Raw genomic sequence first — 19,735 nt, 5'->3', positions numbered from 1 at the left:
GGCCTCGCAGAAGTTCGTTGAAACTATCTGCGACGTATCCCCATGGTTTGCTCTCCCTGTAGCCACCTTTTTCCTCTGGCACTTGGTAAATATTGCTTTGTCATCCCATCAAGTGGTGGTGCATCCCTTCCTTCAAAAATTATCTGTAAGAAGGGGGAGGGAGCCGCAAACCAGAGTAAGTAGACAGAAGGAACTCCAAACCAGGGTAACAAAGAAGGAGCTGCAAGCCAGGAATAGTAGACAGAAGGAACATCGAACCAGAATAAGTAGACAGAAGGAATTCCAAACCAGGGCAAATAAGGAAAAGAAACCGCAGAACAGACAAAGTCTAGAGCAATTGTGCGAAGTAGATTCAGAGTCCTCTTCTGAGGACGAGGAAGGGGTAGAGGATGGAAGTGAGTCTTCCAAGGATCCCCCGCCCATTGGAAGTTTGGCTGAATGCTTTTGCTGTCTGCTTTTTGATTCATCCAGACCTCCAATACCTGACTCTAAGTTTTCTGTTGCCTGGTTGTCCACCTTTTAAATATCTTTATAATATGATCAGGAAAAAAAAGTCAAGAAAAATGATTTTACAGAACTTGTCTTCTAGGCTTGCAAATTGTACTTTGGAAGGTCTTTTGTTGTGATAAATGTTTGGCAAGCTAACTTCATCTGCATATCCATGGCCCATGGCAACTTTTGGGATTTTAGAATTCTAAGAAATACAAGTAATACAAGGCAAATCTCTTAAGTTTCATTTGTGATATTTTCAAAAATGTGAAATTTTATTGCAAATAATTTGTTTTAGAAGTAAACTCTAACGCATTGTTAAATTATTTCAAGGTATAAGTTAGATTAATGTGGTATTGTATACAAAGCATTTTTATAGTTTAAAATAAGTCTTGTGTTTTCGGCTGTTATCAGATTTCTCACTGCTTTACTTGGTTAAGATTTTGTATTTGTTTTAAAGGTATTTGAGTGATGATTCCATGTCAATATTGGAGTCTAATCTATAATGCGTTATACTAACAACAACAAAAACCTTCTTTTAGATATTTTTAGCCATCCTTAAAAAGGCATCCAAGAATTCAAGTTTCCAATTCTAGGGTTTCCCTTGGTATTCTATAAAGCCTCAGGAATGCCAACGGATTTATCTCCCGTTTTGTGGAGACAGTTAATCAGGCTGATTGGATTAAGATTATTGCTAAATGGAGTAAAATTTTGTCGTGTCATAATGTACACACCTATGGAATTGTGAAGGTTTAAATTTTAGTTTACACACTTTTAATGATTTAGCTCTGCAGTTGTATCTGGTTATTCACTATGTATTCTTAGCATAGCTATTTACCGAAAAGACTAAAATTCGTATTCTTATTATGATAAAAGAATTTCATAATGTGACTTTTCTCTCTCAAAGTCGTGGTTCAAAGCTATTTACTTCATGGTTTTTCAGCTACTGGTTTCTGATGAACACTACTACCACTAAGTTTAATTGAGAACAATTTTTTCAAGTCTCTAAAAGTGTGTGTCTCTGTGTGTGTGCGCGCACACATGTGTCTTAAGTTTGTCTTCTGTATAAGTTGTTTAAAATTGTAATAATATATTACTGTCTCCTTATTAGTCAGAAAATGTTCTAACTTTTTGTGAATTAAGTTTAAACTTCCTGTAGGAAACATTTTAAAAAGCAGGTAAATTTACACATCTGTCTCATCAGCTATCTGGATCCTTAGCTGCAAACCCAGGACACATAATTTGCATATCAATAGTAAATGCAGGTTGCCTTGAGCTCTGAATTCTGCAGACACTCCCAGAGCTTTCTGATAGGACTGTGAAAGTATCTAAATGATTTTTAAAACTTTGCTACAAACTCATTTACTTTGAATAAGATTATTATTTGACAGTTTTCACTCTATACTGTCCCCATTAGAGTAAGCATCCTGGTAGCTCAAATCTAAGCCTTCCTTGCTTAATATCCTCAAGGACAAGGTATTGTGCAAAGTGCCAACCGTACTATTTAGGATTATCTTACTAAAACTAAAAAGGGGGAGTATAGTACTCCCCGAGATCATTTGAACCTTGTATTATTTATCTTAAATTTCCTAACATTGGATGCTGAAGGACGGTCTGCTGCAGATTGTCATTGGAATCCATCCCATAAGGAGAAAAGGGTTATGTGATGTGGAAGGATCCCTTGACTGGTCAGTGGCAAGGCCCAGATCCCGTCCTCATATGGGGGCGAGGTTCAGTTTGTGTTTTCCCAGAAAACGAAAATGGTCCAAGGTGGATTCCTGAGAGGCTTGTCCGGCAAGCTCCTGCTGCTGAGTCTTGTGAAAGCTCAGGTACTAGCCAAGATGATGGCATTTGAATCGGAAGATCGACGGGACAAGCAAGTATATTAGACCTTTATATAAGTATATTAGTATTTGGTAAGCACCCCTCTCTTTATCTTTTCTTTGTCTTATTGAGAGAGGAGTTAGATTGGGTACCCAAGTCATTTTCTCAAAAAATATAAAATCCCCCACCGTGTCTTAGATTTACCAAGGGACAAGGATGCTATTAACATATCAATTCCCCACCTGAAGTATCGGCCACTACCTCTGGCCATTGTGGGAGGGCCTCAGGCCGATCTCTTTATCATTGAAAGGAGGGCAGGAAGAAGTAATACACATCTGCCCTAGGCCTGGAATGTCCTATGTCTGGCACCTTTGTGGCCTTTTGTCCCAAGGCAAAGTGCCATGGAAAGCAGGAATTTTCTTTGTTTATGGATTTCCTGCCAGTTTCTCCTTTAACCAGACTTCAGACTATCTGGTGTGCGACCCCAGCTGTTAGGGGTCTGGCCCAACCTTTATAAATAGCTCAATTTCTGCCTGTGCTTTTTCTTATCATTCCCCTGTTATTACCACGGGGAAAATACCCACCTTTTCTATGTGGCAGCTTTGTGGGGTATGGACATGCACTGGCATGCACCCCGTTTTTCCTTCTTTAGGAATGCAATTATTCCTATGGAATTTATCAGTTCCATCACTCCTCTGGACTTGAGGACTCGCTCACGTGGATGAACCTCAGCTCCTTGAATTTTGAACTTGTGTCTGCCTGTATTATCCCTATGTTTCTCTCTTACATACAGAAAAGGCCTCTAAAGTGAATGACACCGAGTTCCAGTGCACCCTGACAGCATGCTAGAATGGCTATTGTGATTCTGCTGTTATCCTGCAGCCGCCCTGAATCCTGCCTGTGCCTGTTGGGACTGACGGAGAGGCCTCTGTTGGCCTGATAAGCTCAAAAGAGACTTTGGCATAACGGCGACCATCGTAGCCAGTACATCAGCAGCTGCCGCCACCAGCAGTTATCGTGGTGACAGTGATCGAGGTCGCAGATCAGACTGCCAGAGTTATGGAACAACAGGACTTTACTATGAACATGAGTGGGTGGGCATGCTTACGCTGTAACTGTGGGTTGATTTGTTGGCATAGAACAGCAGATGCTGTGAGATTTGGTTGGGCCTCCTGTACTCCATCATATGCCTCTTTGTGTGTAACCCCTGTAGTGCAAAATGTTTCTCCAGGCCCGGGAATTGCTGTCTGCGCATTGCTACCGAACTAAGATGTTTCTATGGTCAGGGCCTCTTGTCTCCCATTATGCCTCTATGTATGTTTCACCTGTGTAGTGCTATGTTTTCCCAAGCCCAAGAATTGCTGCCTGCTCGTTGCTACCGAGGTCAATCACTCCTAGCCATGGAACAGGGTAACCGACCTCCCCAAGTATGGTTTGTGCAGCTGCAGCAGACAACGTGTTGGATGGCAGCCAGTGACAGGTAAGATGGACCGGGCACTGACCAACCTAAGACAGGGGCTCCGTCATGCTATGGAGATTCCCAATGACGGGTAAGGCTGGTAACCTAGAGTCCACAACCTAAGACAGGTGCAGACAAGTCTGCTTTAAAACAAGGAAGGGGGATCTGTTGTGGGCTGAGGAGTTGATTAGCATTTGTTAAGCTTGGCTCCTGCAGGAAATGGGCTTGGAGGCTAGTGGCACCTTGTCTGTCAGACTCATTAGCATCCAATTGTTCTGCTAGAGGCTTGGGGGAAAGGTATATATGGCTGAATAAAGGGAGGCTGAGAGAGACCTCTTCCACCACTACTGGTCTCCTGTCGGTGTCTGATTCCCTGACTCTCGCCGTGTCCGTGCCACCGGCCAGCCGGCCTGAACAGAGCAGCACTGGCCGTTGCAGTCACTTGGGGGAGTGAATCACTGGATGGAAGATCTTATTCTTTGTCTCTCCTCTTCTCTGTATATCTGACTTGGCAATAAATAAATACAAAAAATATTAAAAAAAAAAAAAGAGTGGAGCAGGTAAGATATGAACTGGCACCCAGATGAGATCCCAGCACTTGCAATGTGCGGACTTTAGCAACTAGGCTATCACATTGGACCCCCCAGCTGCTTCAATTCTAATCCAGCTCCATGTTAATGCTCCTGGGAAGGCAGCAGATGATGATGGCTCCTAAATACTTGGGTCCCTGCACTCACATAGGAGACTTGGATGGAGTGCTGGACTCCTGGTTTTGGCATGTCCCAGGCTTGGCTATTGTGACCATTTGAAAAGTAAACCAAATAATGGAGGCCCTCTGTCTCTCTTGCTCCCTGCCACTCTATCTTTTAAATAAATGAATAAATCTTTAGAAATAAATGCGATAAAGCAAGTATGATAAAATACTAATGGGAGACTCTAGTGGACAGGTAGTCAAATGTTCACTCTAATTCTATTTTATGGCTGAAATTTCATATTAAAATATTGGGAAAGCACTATACCAACAAAAGTAACAAATGAAGAAAATATCTTCTTTTAAAAAAGTATTATTTGAGAGGGAGAGAGAAAACACACAGGAGAGCATTCCATGTTGATGCATTCCTCAATTGCCCATTAAGGACGTGAGCCATCACTACTGCCTCCCCGGGAAGCTGGGGTTGGCAGCCAGAGTCCAGTACCCGAACCCAGGGATGCCAGGCATCCCAACTGGCTTCTTTTTTTTTTTTTAAATTTATTTTATTTGAAAGGCGGATACACAGAGAGGAAGATCTTCCGTCCGATGATTCACTCCGCAAGTGAGTGCAATGGCCGATGCCATGCCAGTCCGAAGCAAGGAGCCTCTTCCGGGTCTCCCACGCAGGTGCAGGGTCCCAAGGCTTTGGGCCGTCCTCGACTGCTTTCCCAGGCCACAGGCAGGGAATTGGATGGGAAGTGGGGCTGCCGGGATTAGAACCGGTGCCCATATGGGATCCCGGGCATTCAAGGCAAGGACCTTAACCACTGCACCATCGCGCCGGGCCCTCAACTGGCTTAACAACCAGGCCAAAGGTCTCTTTTAAAATGTTTCAGATACTTGGTTGGTTTCCAATATTTTTCATAATTTTCTCCCGTTCACTTATTCACTTAACAAGGCTTACCACACATTAGGAATTCTTCCGGGTGCTGGGGATACTGCTGTGAACAAAATGAAGTCCCTGTCCTTATGAGCTTGCTTTGGAATCCAATTTGTTTCTTTATGATAATAGCTTATTAGGTAAGAGGTCGGTCAGTGGCGTGAATACCTTTAAGGTTTCTGATAACCAGGTTTCTTTGACGCTTGTTTACTATAGTACCTCTCATTACTTGAACTCCAGTCATCAGGATTCAAAAGAACTGAATCCTGATATTAAATTACAGATGAAATACTGAGCTATCTTACACTCAGGACTCAAGCCAGTTGAATGTGATCGCCTGAATTTTTACTAAGACACAGAAAGGGAGCATGCTTGGATAGGGAGGGATAGTCTTCATTGGCCATTAGGCACTGTGAATATTCAAACATCTTCCGCAGACAGATTCCTTTTACAATACATTTCTAGGAATCTAGACTGAATTACCCAAACACACGAAGACTCTTAACACAATGAGTACATTTTTGGAAAACATAAAATGCCAAAACTGGCAGAAGAGATGAAATGATAATCAAAACCCCAGGCTTAAGGTCTATTAAAAGTTCCAAAGTTTTTAATATACATATATATATATATATTTTAATTATAGAAAACTTTATTACTTATTTTCAATAAATGGGAGAGGGATAAGGAGAGAGGGAAGGAGGAAGGGAGGGAGAGAGAGGGAGATTGACCTTCTGTCTGGTGGTTGATTCTCCAAATGTCCTCAACAGCCAGTGCTGGACCAGGCAGAAGCCAGGAGCCAGAAACTCTATCTGGGTATCCCACGTTGGCAGCAGTAACCCAATTAAGGGGCCTTCATTCATTGCTTCCCAGGATGCATTAGAAGGAAGCTGGATCAGAAGCAGAGGGGCTGGGACTCCAATTGGCGGTCCAATATTGAGTTGTAGGCATCCCAACTGGCAGCTTATCCCACTGAGCCATAGTACCTGCTCCAAGGTGCAGATAATTCTTACCCAAGGTTCTCCAATAAAGAAAAACATAGGGCCCGGCAGCATGGCCTAGCAGCTAAAGTTCTCGCCTTGAATGCGCCTGGGATCCCGTATGGGTGCCGGTTCTAATCCCGGCCAGCTCCACTTCCCATCCAGCTCCCTGCTTGTGGCCCGGGAAAGCAGTCTAGGATGGTTCAAAGCCTTGGGACCCTGCACCCATGAGGGAGACCTGGAAGAGGCTCCTTGGTTCGGATCGGTGCAGCACCGGCTGTTGCGGTCACTTGCGGAGTGAACCATTGGACGGAAGATCTTTCTCTCTGTCTCTCCTCTCTGTATATGACTTTGTAATAAAAATAAATAAATCTTAAAAAAAGAAAAATATAGAGCTCCTTTGATTTAAATGCAGAAAATAAAATTATAGGACCACTTAACTGATAAAGATACACAAATATTTTAGATACTATAATAACTAATCAGCCTGTTTTTAGAATTTACACAAATCATTTAAATCTGTCAAAAATTCACGAGTAAGCACTGTAAAAACCCAAATTGAGAACTAATCAACAAAACATACCTTAAAGCAAGACAAATAAGGCAGACTGAATAATTGTTCAATTGTTCATTAAATTAATACACTAAAAAAGATACAAAACAGCTCAGCATATCATGTGATGTTGACTGAATTCCTGCTTTGGGGAAGATCAGCTATGATATTACTGAGACAACTGATGACATCTTAATATGGGCTTTTTTGGGTTTTGTTTTTCTTTGTTTTACTTTTGAATGTTATTATACAATTCTGTATAGTCCAGGATTCCCCTCCCCCAGCTTCCAACCCCCCGACTGATTTTTCCCATATTGCCACAACAGCATATTTCTTTCTTTCTTTTTTGGAAGTACTTTATTTTTAAAATAATTTTACTTAGTTGCTTAGGGTACAAAGAGTCAAGGGCTACAGGAAAGTGGGTAATACCATTGTTTCCACACTAATATCATCATCATTTTTTTCCTGTACAACAGTAAATTTCTTCATAAGATGTTAATATGGGCTTCGAACATTAAACGGCATTATAGTCCCAGTGAGATGACTCATTTGGCTAACCCTCTCCCTGCAAGCTCTAGCATCCCATATGGGAGCTGGTTTGTGTCCCAGTTGTTCGTTCCACTTCCCATCCAGCTCCAAGCAGTGGATGGCCTAAAGCCTTGGGACCCTGCACCCATATGGGAGACCCAGAAGAAGTTCCAGGCTTCAGATAGGCTCAGCTCTGGCCACTGTGGCCACTTGGGGAGTGAACCAACAAATGGAAGATGTTTCTCCCTCTGTCTTTCCTTTTCTCTGTATATCTGTTTTTCAATTAAGTTTAAATAAATCTTTATTAAAAAGGTATCATGTGGAGGCGGGAGTTCAAGGCACAATTAAGTTGCTGCTTGTGGGGGGCAGGGGTGCTGCACCCATATTAGTGTGCTTTTGCATCCGTTATTTTGCTTCTGTTTCACTTTCCTGATAATGTGCACCCTGGGAGGCAGCAGCCGACCCCTGCCACCCACTCATACTGGGAGACCGAGAGGAAGTTCCAGGCTCCTGGTTTCACCCTAGCCCAGCCCTGGCTATTGGGAGCATCTGGGGAAGTGAATTAGCAGATATTTGTTTGCCCACTTTTCAGGTTAAAAGTAAACAAAATGATAATTAAGAAAGTAAAAATTCAGGGAAAAAATAATAATGTGGGGGGAAAAAAAAAGAAGGTAAAAATGAAAGCATCATATCAGAGTTGGCACTGACATCCATATAAGTGCCAGTTTAAGTCCTGGCTGCTCCACTTCTGATCCATCTCTCTGCTAATGTGCCTAGAAAAGCAGTGGGAAATTCTCGGGGTTTAAGTCCTACCAGTAGGGCCCAAGGTGACAGTGTTCTTTGGTCAGGGAACCACCGGAGACAGGCTGGTGAGGAATGTCCGTTTATTCAGCACAAGTTCCAGGTTTTTAAAGGTTTAAGGAAAGTGGGGGAGGGAGGTAAGAAGGCGTTTTCAGGTGATCCCTTCACCCAATAATGACATTGTGATTAGGCTAAAGGGCACGCCTAATCCTGCTGACTTCCAGTCATGTCAAGCCATACACAGGGCTGGAAGCTGTGCCTTAGGCCAGGACAAGTAAGCTCTAAGCCATGTCTACCAGGTAGCTGGGAGAGAACTGGGAGCGATGGCCCAAGGAGATAGCACAATTTTTTAGGCTTTTGCCACCCATGTTGACAATCTAGATGAAGCTCCTGGCTCCTGGCTTTGGCCAGCCCCAGCCCCAGTTCTTCTGGGGCCATCTGGAAAGTCAAATAGCAGATGGATGATATCTTTCTGTCTCTCCCTCTCTGTTGTAACTGCCTTTCAAACACACAACTAAATCTTTCTTAAACATCTATTTGTTTTTACTGGAAAGGCAGAGTTACAGAGAGAGAAGGAGAAACAAAGAGAGTGAGAGCTTCCATTTCCTGGTTCACTCCTCAAGTGGCCACAACCGTCAGAGACGGGCCAGTCCGAAGGCAGGAAGCAGGAACTTCTTCCAGGTCCCCACTGTGGGTGGAGAGGCTGCTTTTCCAGGCCATAAGAAGGGAGCTGGATCAGAAAGGGAACAGCCAGGACTCAAACTGATGCCAATGTGGGATGCTGGCACTGCAGCCTGAGGCTTAGCTCGTTACCCTACCATGCCAGCACCAGATAAATCTTTTAATGTTCACAGAGACACAGATTTAAACAAGTTGGGATGGGCCTTTGCCTAGCATTTATGACACCACATCCCACACTGGAGGACCTAGGTTCAACTCCTGGCCTTGGCTCCTAACTCCAGTTTGGTACCGCAGGCCCAGGGAAGAAGTGGTGACAACTCAGGCAATCCCGTCATCCTGGATTGATTTCTTGGCTCTTGGTTTCTGGCTCCCATCCTGGATCAGTCTCAGCTATCATGAGGCGTGAACCAGCAGATAGAAGCTGTCTTTCCGTATGTCTCAAATAAATAAAAATTTCAAAGACTAACTTTATTTTGAGGGGGAAAAAATCCATGCAGTTTTATCATAATATTAATTTTTTTGAATTGCTAAGACTTTGTAGATAATGTCATACTTAAAGGGTTATACTAACCAAGTCTGAAAAGTCGTACGTATATGTTTGCATGTGTACAGAAGAGTGACAAGTGCAACAGCAAAGATGGACAATCAGTAACTCTGGGCAGAACATACATGAGGGCTCATTGCACTTTTTCTTTCAACTGTTCTGGCAGCTGGAATGTGAATCAGTGCCCTTATGGGATCCTGGCACATGCAAAGCGAGGACTTTAGCAACTAGGCTACTGCACTGGACCCAAAGAATAAGCTTTACACATATACACATGCACCAAGTACAGTTTAATGCCAAGCATGTAATTTAATACCATTTATGTAATTAATGGACAAAAGGCAAAGCATGTGATTAAGTTCAAAATTCAAACATGACCAATATTAGCAAATTAAGATTAGAGAATTTTCCTGATTTATTAATGGATATATTAAAAAAAAAATTTACTGTATTATTCACATTTAATGGAGAAAATTTAGGCTCATTTATTTTAAGCTTAGGGACAACATAAAGCTACCTACTGAATCGGGTACTAGGCATTCTTTTTTAAACTTTCATTTATTCATTTTATTCATTTGGGAGACAGAGAGACAGACGGACAGATAGGCCTCCAATCTGCTGGTTCACTCCTCAAATGCCTGGGAAGTTGGAAACTCAATCGAGGTCTCCCACATGGCTGCTAAGGGCCCAGCAACTTGAGCCCTATCTGCTGCCTCTCAGGACTCATATTTGCAAAGCAGCAGGGACCTGACCCCATGCACTCCAATATGGGATGTGGGTACCCCAAGGGGCATCTAAACCATTAGACCAAAATCCTGCCTCAATCCTGGATATCTTTGTTTCTTTTGAAGATTTATTTACAGGCCCGGCACGATAGCCTAATTGCTAAAGTCCTCACCTTGCACATGCTGGGATCCCATATGGGTACCGGTCCGTATCTTGGTTGCCCCACTTCCCACCCAGCTCCCTGCTTGTGGCCTAGGAAAGCAGAGGAGGATTGCTCAAAGCCTTGGGACCCTGCACCCGTGTGAGAGACCCAGAAGAAGATCCTGGCTTCTGGCTTTGGACTGGCTCAGTTCTGGCCATTGCAGCCACTTGGGGAGTGAACCAGTGGACAGAAGATCTTTCTCTCTGTAAATCTGCCTTTCTGATATAAATCTATTTAAATATATATTTATCTTTAAAAGTAGGGACACATTTACATTAAAAAAAAAAGATTTATTTACTTATTATTTGAAAGGCAGAGTTAGAGAGAGAGAAGGAAGAAACAGTGAGAGAAAGATCGGATTTCAGCCACTAGTTAATTTCCCAAATGGACCCAACAGCTGGAGCTGGGCCGATCTGAAGCCAGGAGCGAGGAGCTTCTGGGTCTCCCATGTGGGTTCAGGGGCCCAACCTCCTCCTTGGCTGCGTTTCCAAGCCATTATTAGCAGAACACTGGACCAGAAATGGAGAAGCCAGGACTCCAACTGAAGTTCACATGGGATGCCTGTGGCACAGGTGAAAGCTTAACCTACTATGTCACGGCATCAGCCTCGACCCTGAATATTCTTAATCCCAGAATTCCCAGTGTTGAGCTGGGCATGTGGCTACCCAGAATAAAAATCACGTGGCTAAATTTTGGTGAATGGGAAGTAAAGAGGAATATTACATAAAACTTCCAAGAAGTGTTGTTTAAATGAGAAGGCACACCCTCTCACTCCTCTTCCGTCTCCCTGTTGCCACAAGTTCCTTTGTGCCGAGGGTAACTGCAGAAAAGGCCTTGGATTAACCACTTATCTGCCTTTAAGGAGAAGAAAAATTACACATTTTGTTTAAGCCATTGTTCTTCATATTTTCTGTAACTCCCAATCACAGTGACACTAGCTGACATGGCACTAAAGTCTTGAACAAGGTAACGGTTTTGGAAAAAAAAAAAAAAAGCGACAGGATAGATTTATATGCACAGCCAACTACTTAGGAAAGACCGTGAGAACTAACAGTGAATGGCTAGAAATAGCAAGAGGGGGGAAAAGGTGTTTAGTCTAGCAGTTCATGTGTCAGTTCTGATACCCTTGTCTCCCCCATCAGAGGGCCTGTGTCAGACACCTGCCTGTGGCTAACGGGTACCCTAGGCGGCAGTGTGAGTGGCTCAACTCTGGACTCCTGTCACCTGTGCAGGAGATCTAGCCCGAATTCCCAGCTCCTGCCTTTGGTCTTAGCCCAGTTCTGGCTAGCAGTTGTAGGCATTTGCAGAGTAAATCACAAAACAGGAGCATCGTGTCTTTCCAATAAATAAACAAGTAAATGTAAATAAGTAAATAAAAATGACAAAGTAGCATAGCACATTCTTGTGTTCCAACAAAGAGTACCAAAAGGGGAAATATATATATTTAATAATAAAAACAATATATTTAAAAGGAGATGTCAATGAAATGTACTTCAGGGCCTATGGATTACTTTGGCAAATACACAAGACCTGGGCTTCTCATTTATTCAGATTTTATGCCCCTTAAACAAATTTTAAAATATTTTCCATATGTGTCTTGGAAGAGATAACCATTTACAAAGCTGACCATTTTCTTTTTCCAAATTTGCACAGAAATCCAGTACAATCATGGTCAAAAATCTCGCTGAGGACTTCAGCACATTTTATGCATAAGAAAGCTGCACAAAAGGCTAAATTATCATTGATAAATAAGAGCAAAAAGGCAGTAATTAATAGACTGTATAAAGCTACCATAAGGAAAATAAGGCTCTTCAGTAGAGAAGAATGAACCATTGAGCAGGTATCACTAGGAAAATCGGAAAACAAAATCAGAACCTACCTTGCACAAGCTTCCAAAGTGGACCCTAGCTGGCTGACAGACCTGAATGCAAAAGGAAAAACTACAGGTGGAAGAATCATTGTGATCTGAGGTAGGAAAAGATTGTGAAAGTACAAGTCATAAGGCAAAAAGAGATGATTTTAACACAACAAAATTAATAACAGATGGGATGTTCTACCCGTGAATCTGTGCCAAGGATCATACATCTATCCAGATGAACGCAGCAGAAGTTGACAAGGCTTAACTGCCTTCACTCGCAGGTTTAACGGCCAGTTTAAAACAGTCCTGATCTAAATAAACAAAATAAACAAATAAACAAAAACCAAAAAAGCATTCCCGGATCTGTAGAGGCCATTTGCAGGATGGGTGTGTGTTGACTACATTCTCCCATTGATCAAGGCCAATGGCATGTTCTCAAAGAACTTCTGACTAGAGAGAATCATGATGTAGAATATTTGTCATCAATAAATGGTAAGTCTCCCCTTACCCCTTCCAAAAAATTAAGGACAGGACTTTTCCTTGGGGGAACTGTTATGTGAAATGCAGTTAGGTACACTCCATGGTGCCTTTGGCAGCAACTGGAAGCAAAGCACCAATATAAACACATGGCAATGTGGATAAATCTTACACAGCGCTGAGTAATACAGAGCTCAGGAAATAGACCGCAGACTGTAGCACTATGCTGTCGGTGTGAATTGAAAACACAGACACTCCAAACAACACTACCCTATTTTAGAAGGACACCTATCAAACACAACACAGCAGCTGCCCACAGAGGTGGGAATTGGAAATACAACCAAAAAAATAAACATAACAAGAGGAGGTCTTATGCTGACCTATAATAGAAACCTACCTTGAACTGGAAGTTGTGACTAACGCAATCCTCTGCACTTGAGGCTCTTTAAAAGTCAAGAGAAAGCAAGCACTTTCTTTGGTAACAACATCCGAAGAAGCAGGTCCCTCACTCAAACGCAGATGTGACCACACAGCACTTCTAATGAACATGGCCCCAAATCAAATGCCTTTCCAAAGCCATTGTAAAAGAAGGTCAAGACCAAACGATTCTTGATGATGATCATGTCTCAAATTTGGAAACATTTTTTTTTTGCAGAGCAGAAAACTTTTATTTTGTGATTTCCCTAAATGCTGTTATAGCAGAGAGAACATACTTGTCCTTCACGAACTGGCTTATTTCATTCTCACAGATGAAGGGTATAATGGAGATCAGCATACTGTAAAGTGAAGTTACAGTAGCCATCTCTACTCCAGAATAAAAGTAGGACTCCCATTTTGAAACATGTAAACATACCAGAATATCATCTGAAACATGTAAATGTAACCATACAGCAGATGCAGATACAGCTTTTGTACCTCTACCTATACCTACTATACCTTGGTTCATTTAAATAGCAGAAATTGTAATTGTTACTAACAGACCATGGTACTGTGTTCTTTTGGGGGTGGGAAGAGGAGGGAGAAGGAGGAAAGGGGGGGAGGGGAAAGGAAGAGCTCCTATACCCACAGAACTGTATCACGGTAAATAACAAATATATGAAGATTTAAACAAGAGGGTAGTGATATAAGGAAATTGTAAACTATATCTTGCAACTCCAGCCTTTTATAAATTTGTTGACTCTTAATACAGGCTTTTTGAGAGAGTTAGGTTTGGTCTCTTAGACACTCTTAAAATGTCAGGGATGGAACAACTATCTCACAATTATCTGGGGTGATCCACCAGGCTAGCAAGGGCCTGGGGAATTCTATCCAGGATTTCTGGATTTAACCTAATGTCCCAACTGGTTTCTGTACATACCAGAATTGAAAAAAAAAAAAGTGTGAAGGTAAGTATCATGCCAAGTGCAGTCCCTCTGCCCCTGGAGTCGCCTGCTATCTGACCCGTCTTGCCCCACACTTGGCCTGATTCTTAAAGCATCATTCCCAACCATTCCTCAAGCCCCAGACTACAGTCCCGACCTCTACCTCCTCTTTTTTTCCTCCTGCTCCTGCAGTGGCAGCCTTCACCTTGGTGGACAACATCACATGCCTATAATAGCGTCAACCCCGATTCTTCCCTTTCTTTTGATCGCTTCCCACCCTCACACATGGCTACCGTATCCATCAAGCTGTGTTTGTAATCACTTATAAACTGTGCTGTGTCCCTTGTGAGATCCTGCGTACAGGGAATGCTTTCCTCCTTGTCTCATTCATCAAGGCACTCCCAGGACCTAGCACCAGTCCAGGCTGACAAGTGCAGAATCCATACCCGCTGGGAAAAAAAAACAAAAACAAAAACAGCCAGCACATTGCCTGTTGTGCTGATTTCCCTGCCCCAAAGCCTTTGTGGACACACCTTCCTGGACCGGTTCTCACACAGGCACAAGCCTAGGCTGCTTGGAAGGGTTAGGAGCCAAGAACTCACCGTCTTTCATACTCCATGTCCTGATAGGACCTGCGGGGGCTGCTGGGTCCCCTCCTCTGCCGCTGGCTCCGTTTCACTTCCCAGCCACCCCCGCTGCTGCCACCATGATCTGCCAGCCTGGGTGATGCTTCCTGCAGGGATTCTGGGGAGAGCAGAAGGAAGAAAGAGGTCAAGGCAGCTGGGGCAGGGTGAACCTCCTCAAGAAACACATTCTCAAGACTGTCTGCTATCCCTTAGTCCATGGATGTTGTTTGCCAGTTCGTAGCACTCCCATGGATCTGGCTGCAACAAGGCTGCTCCAACCGGGTCTGCTCCTTCCTTTCCCTAACAATACAGAAAGTAGAGCACACCACCTTGGGGCACAGTAAGCTCGTCATCAGACAGGGGCATCTTGCAGAGAGAACTGGTGGAGCTGCTCATTATGTGGCCACAGTTTTACCATCTGAGACTGATAGACAAGTTCAAGTCTGGGGCCACCTGCCTTGCACAGGATGGGATGGGAGGGTGGGGGAGTGCTTCTCAGTGCTGAAGGAGTTGCCTGAGTTTAGGCACAGACACAAAAGTTCACAACAATGGGAGATCCAGGCGGGCACTCCACCAGTCAAGGGACCATTTCATCTGCCCAGCCAGACTCTGACTACTCCCTTCAAGGCAGCCAGAGATCGTGCAAGGCTCTGGGCGCGGGGCACATGAAAAGGAGACTACTTCAGGGACAAGACGACTGCTACCTCCCTTAGGGTTGCTGGTCAATAGCAGAGCCTAGGCTCCCACCTGGCCCAGCCCTATCTCTGAGATGCAGCCAGGTCCCAAGGTAGCTCGCTCTCCAGGGCTCTAAGCCCAAGTTTTTCCAGAAGCTCTTTCTGAGGTTGTGACCGGAGGAGCAAGCATTTCATTCAACCTTCAGGATTGCTTGAGACCTAAGAGGGCTGGCTCATCATTTTATTACAATCCTGGTAGGGGTTGGAATGCAATCCCCCTCGGAACAGCTTTCAGGTAAAGTGAGGTGGTAGCAGCAGCTACCCAACACTAGGTCACCACCACACCTACCCTCCAAGCACACACACCGAGTTGCTTTCTCTTCCTCCTCGAGCCACAGGGAACCAGAGTTACTGGCTCCCAGACCCCTAAGTTAGAACCACTAGCAGGGGCTCCAGCGGCAGGGACCTAGCTCCAAAATCCAACAGACTCTGGCATGCACAAGATACGGGCCAAAATCACACGGTGCCCTCTTTCAACGGTACGGAGAACTCAGAAGAATGGGCAGTCTCTGTCTTCACGCAGACAGACACACACACATTCCATACATCCCTCCTCCCATCCAACAAGTGAGTTACGGCCATCATTGGGGAGCCTCCCCCAAGGATAAGGACCGCCGTCGCCCACCCCACCCCCGCCCCGCTGAGGATAAAGACCAGTCTCACATTTCTTCCCCCCAGTGCCCGCCCCAATAAGGACCCGAGCCGCCGAGCACTTCCCGTGCACTAGGCAGTGCCAAAGACACAGTGGCCAGCACATCCCTTTCCTTTAGGGATCCACACTCAAGTCGTAGACGTCTGGGCAAACTTCTGTGTAGCAAACAGGGTTAGCTACAGTAACCCACTCCCATCTTTCCTTCCCTTCCCCCAGCCCGCGTGCACCCATCCCATGTCCCAATCGCGCACGCGCCCTTGATTTCACAAGGGGGGGGAAGACACCCCCTCTCTCGGGTCCAGAGCGAGCATGCATCCCTCGGAACCGTGCATGTCCCAATCCCACAGTCCGCCCTCAGCGCCTCATCTCTGCATCCCTCCCCCCGCCCGGGATCCCTTACCTCCGCCCCCACGACCAGCGTCGACGCTCACCTTCTCGGCCCGGGCTGTCAAGGGAGGGCTCCCAGACATCACCTCGGCCCGCCGCCACCTTCTCCAAGTCTCCTAGCTCAGTCGGAGCTGGAGCATGCAACAATCAAGTCCAAAGCTGGAGGTAGAAAGGAGGGGCAGAGGGGGAGAGAGGCGCCAAGCCTGGTGCCCTCCCAGGGAAACTCACGGCCGCCTACTCGCAGCCGGCCGCAATCACCAGCACAAAATGGCGACGACAAGAAGGCAGCCGGCGCTCTGACCACCATCCACCTACTAAGGGAGCGCGCTCTGGCCGGCCTCGTCTATTGGTCGCCGCCCGCCGTCGGCCAGCCCTGGCCAACTCTGATTGGCAAGCGTAGGCCACTTCCCTACTCTCCGTGAGAACGCCCCAGAAGCCGAGAAAAAAGTCGCTATTGGCCAATCCAGCGAGGCCCGCTTTTTAGACGATTGGCTTCCTTTGAAGATGAAAGGCAAGCGGAAGCTCCGCCTCTTCATCCAAAGGGCGAGGGAACTCTCCGGGCGATTGGCTGGGACCCATAGCCATCCAAATGTCACCGTAGGCTTCCTATGAAGGCTATGTGACAACCTATCTATAAGAAATTTCTCAGGAGGCTGTGACAACGGGACGGAAAGAAGGCGCCCCCACGAAGCCCGCCTCTTCTGACAATAGGAACCTACACCCGGAACCTATTTAGTGTGGTAGGGCAGAGCGAGAATTATCGCGTTCGGACCAGCTGCAGCTGCGCACAGGTGCATTTCCGTTCCGCCCCTGAGACGCTGCAACATTCTGTCATGGCGGCCGGAAGGTTAGGGTTGTCTGCTCGCTGCTTTTTGGCGGCTGCGGCTACTCGAGGGCTCCCGGCTGTCCGCGCTCGCTGGGAATCCAGCTCCTCCAGGGCTGTGCTCGCTCCGTCTGCTGTTGCGGGAAGGCGACCTCCACCACCTGCCGTCCACTGGCAGGAAGACCCAGATCCCGAGGACGAAAACCTCTATGAGAAGGTGAGAGGGAGGGAAGACGGGATGCCAAAAGGGTCAATCGGGAACTGGCGGACGGGGCGCCGTAGAGGACGTTCTGAGGCAGCTGGCGAAATCCTTGAAAGCGTGGGAATTTTGCCTCGCTTAGTTTTCCTCCTTTGGCTTCTGGTATCTACAGTTCAGGGGCCAGAGGCAGGATTGAGTCTATTTTGAAACCTAGGGTGGTGGCTGTGGAAACACATCACGCTAGTACTTGGTGCTTGCTCGTTGCCTGTCAGGGTCCCGAGCAGTTTAAGGCCATTAACTCATTTAATCCTCAAAACCACCTGATTTTGAGGTAGGAACTTTTTATGAACACTCATTCCACAGATGAGGAAAGAAACTCAAATAACAGGATTAGCAGATCTGTGTTCTATTTGAGAGTGCAGTCCGGAGTCAGTAGGATTAGAATCCAAGCACTGACACTTACCTGTGTGACCTTGGGCAGATAACTTCATCCCTCAGCACCTCAGTTTCCTTGTCTGTGGAATGGGAAAATTAATAAGACATCTTCTGAAAATACAACACTGCATTTGCTGTGATTGAATGACTCCAGAAGCTCAGAATAGCAAGTGGCAGTCTGTCATCAGCATTAGGATTTTCACTATTGTCACTTTCTTTTGACCTTACTGGCCTTTGTGAGGTTTGTGTACGTGAAAGACTTGGCACAGGTCCACCCTTGTTGCCTAGCAGGTTAAAACATTGCCTGTGATGCCGGCATCCTATCTGAAGGCACTGGTTTGTGTCTCAGTTCCTCTACTTCTATCCAGCTCCCTGTTAATGTACCTGGGAAGGCAGTCGGGGATGGACCAAGTATTTTAGTCCCTGACACCTGAATGGAGTTCCAGGCTCCTGGCTTTAGCCTGGCCCAGGCCCAGTTGTGGCCTTTTGGGGAATGAACCAGCACAATGAAGGATCTTTCTCTCTCTCTTCCTCTTCTCTCTCCTCCTTTGTTAACTCTACTTTTCAAATATATAAATAAATCTTAGGGGTGGGAAGACTTGACACATAGTAGTAACCTCCGGCTTGCATATCTAGGATTCTCATTCATTCATTGGGTAAATAGGCTCCGCCACATATAGGCACCATTCAGGGACTAGAGGTTCCAAAAGTGTGGAAGTCAGGCAAAGTTTGTTTTCTGAGCATTTTTGTGATGAGGAAGAAGAGAGGAAGTTAATATGCAGTATATTAAAAATACAGAGAGTGATATGATGGGTAGTAACATAATGTGACCCAGAGGATCTAGTGCTGCTTTGGTAAATCAGTTGTGAAGATCGTTAAATGGAATACATGGATACAGGGTGACTGCGAGGGCAGGTAGTTGGCAGCTGTTTTGTTAGTTTGACCCATAGGAAATTGCAAGTATTCAACCTCTTTTGACCTGTAAAAATCGCAGTTCCCCATAGTTGAGCATAATAGGAAACATCTCTTGAAGCAAGTGATGATAAAGCCAGAACTTTGAATGAGGAACTAGATCTCTGGTCATGGCTAGTTTTGGGAGCAAGGCTGCCTTCCAGGCAGAGGGAACAGCAAGTACAAAGGTCCTGTGGTTAGAGTCAAATGGAAGAATTTGGTAAGGAAGGGGAGATTGATGCAGGCCAGCGGAATGCATTGTGGAGCAGCAGGAAGCCCTTGTTGACTTTTCCTTCTCCACAGAACCCAGACTGCCATGGATACGACAGGGACCCTGTTGTGGACCTCTGGAACATGCGAGCTGTCTTTTTCTTTGGCTTCTCCATTGTCCTGGTCTTTGGCACCACCTTTCTGATTTATCTGCCTGACTACAGGTACAGGATGGCCAAGAGAATGGGACAAGGTGGAGGTTGACTGGGTGTCTACCAGGAATCCTGTCCCTGCTACGTTGGGAAATGGGGAGGTGAGATGGGGGATTGACATCCAATGAGGCTCTCTCACCTCTCCCCCCACGGTTGCTTCCTCCAGGATGCAGGAATGGGCCCGCCGGGAAGCTGAGAGGCTGGTGAAATACCGAGAGGCCAATGGTCTCCCTCTTATGGAATCCAACTGCTTCGATCCCAGCAAGATCCAGCTGCCAGAGGATGAGGACTGAGCAGTTGCTGAGTGGGGCTCAAGAAACGGCACCCTGCCCTCCCCCTGCCTGCCATTCTGTCCTCTCAGACTTCCTGATTAAAGGGACTGAAAAATCTGA

At 45.4% G+C, this 19,735-nt stretch overlaps 2 protein-coding genes across 8 annotated transcripts in view; one reads left to right on the top strand and one right to left on the bottom strand.

Moving 5' to 3' along the window:
- The window catches only part of LOC121166722 (RNA-binding protein 10), a 35,568-nt gene extending 18,510 nt beyond the window's left edge, over window positions 1-17,058 (bottom strand). For 2 of the 7 annotated variants that reach the window (XM_040995975.1, XM_040995977.1), the window contains exons 1-2: window positions 16,527-16,837; window positions 14,717-14,858 (exon numbers count right to left, since the gene is read on the bottom strand). In XM_040995975.1, coding sequence (XP_040851909.1) covers window positions 14,717-14,858; window positions 16,527-16,596 — 212 coding nt within the window. In that variant the 5' untranslated portion in view covers window positions 16,597-16,837. Of the gene's footprint in view, window positions 1-14,716; window positions 14,859-16,526 lie in introns of all 7 variants that reach the window. The other 5 variants (XM_040995979.1, XM_040995980.1, XM_040995976.1 and 2 more) reach the window with 4 other exon arrangements.
- Window positions 17,059-17,078: 20 nt separating this feature from the next.
- On the top strand, window positions 17,079-19,735 carry LOC121166724 (NADH dehydrogenase [ubiquinone] 1 beta subcomplex subunit 11, mitochondrial-like). Its single transcript, XM_040995982.1, has 3 exons — window positions 17,079-17,553; window positions 19,225-19,355; window positions 19,510-19,735. Exons 1-3 carry the CDS (start codon window positions 17,347-17,349, stop codon window positions 19,634-19,636), a joined length of 465 nt encoding a protein of 154 aa, XP_040851916.1. The 5' UTR covers window positions 17,079-17,346; the 3' UTR covers window positions 19,637-19,735.

Source organism: Ochotona curzoniae, unplaced genomic scaffold (genome assembly GCF_017591425.1).
Source record: "Ochotona curzoniae isolate NIBS_2020 unplaced genomic scaffold, NIBS_Ocur_1.0 patch216, whole genome shotgun sequence".
NCBI lineage: Eukaryota > Metazoa > Chordata > Mammalia > Lagomorpha > Ochotonidae > Ochotona > Ochotona curzoniae.
The sequence above is the reverse complement of the archived record's forward strand: the minus strand, read 5'-3'. Positions and strand labels throughout refer to the sequence as shown.

Bases quoted from the DNA above. Each gene is read 5' to 3' on its own strand.
- LOC121166724 (XM_040995982.1), top strand. From the start codon at position 17,347: ATGGCGGCCGGAAGGTTAGGGTTGTCTGCTCGCTGCTTTTTGGCGGCT. The intron at 17,554-19,224 runs GTGAGAGGGAGG...CCTTCTCCACAG, and splicing joins ACGAAAACCTCTATGAGAAG to AACCCAGACTGCCATGGATA. The intron at 19,356-19,509 runs GTACAGGATGGC...TGCTTCCTCCAG, and splicing joins ATTTATCTGCCTGACTACAG to GATGCAGGAATGGGCCCGCC.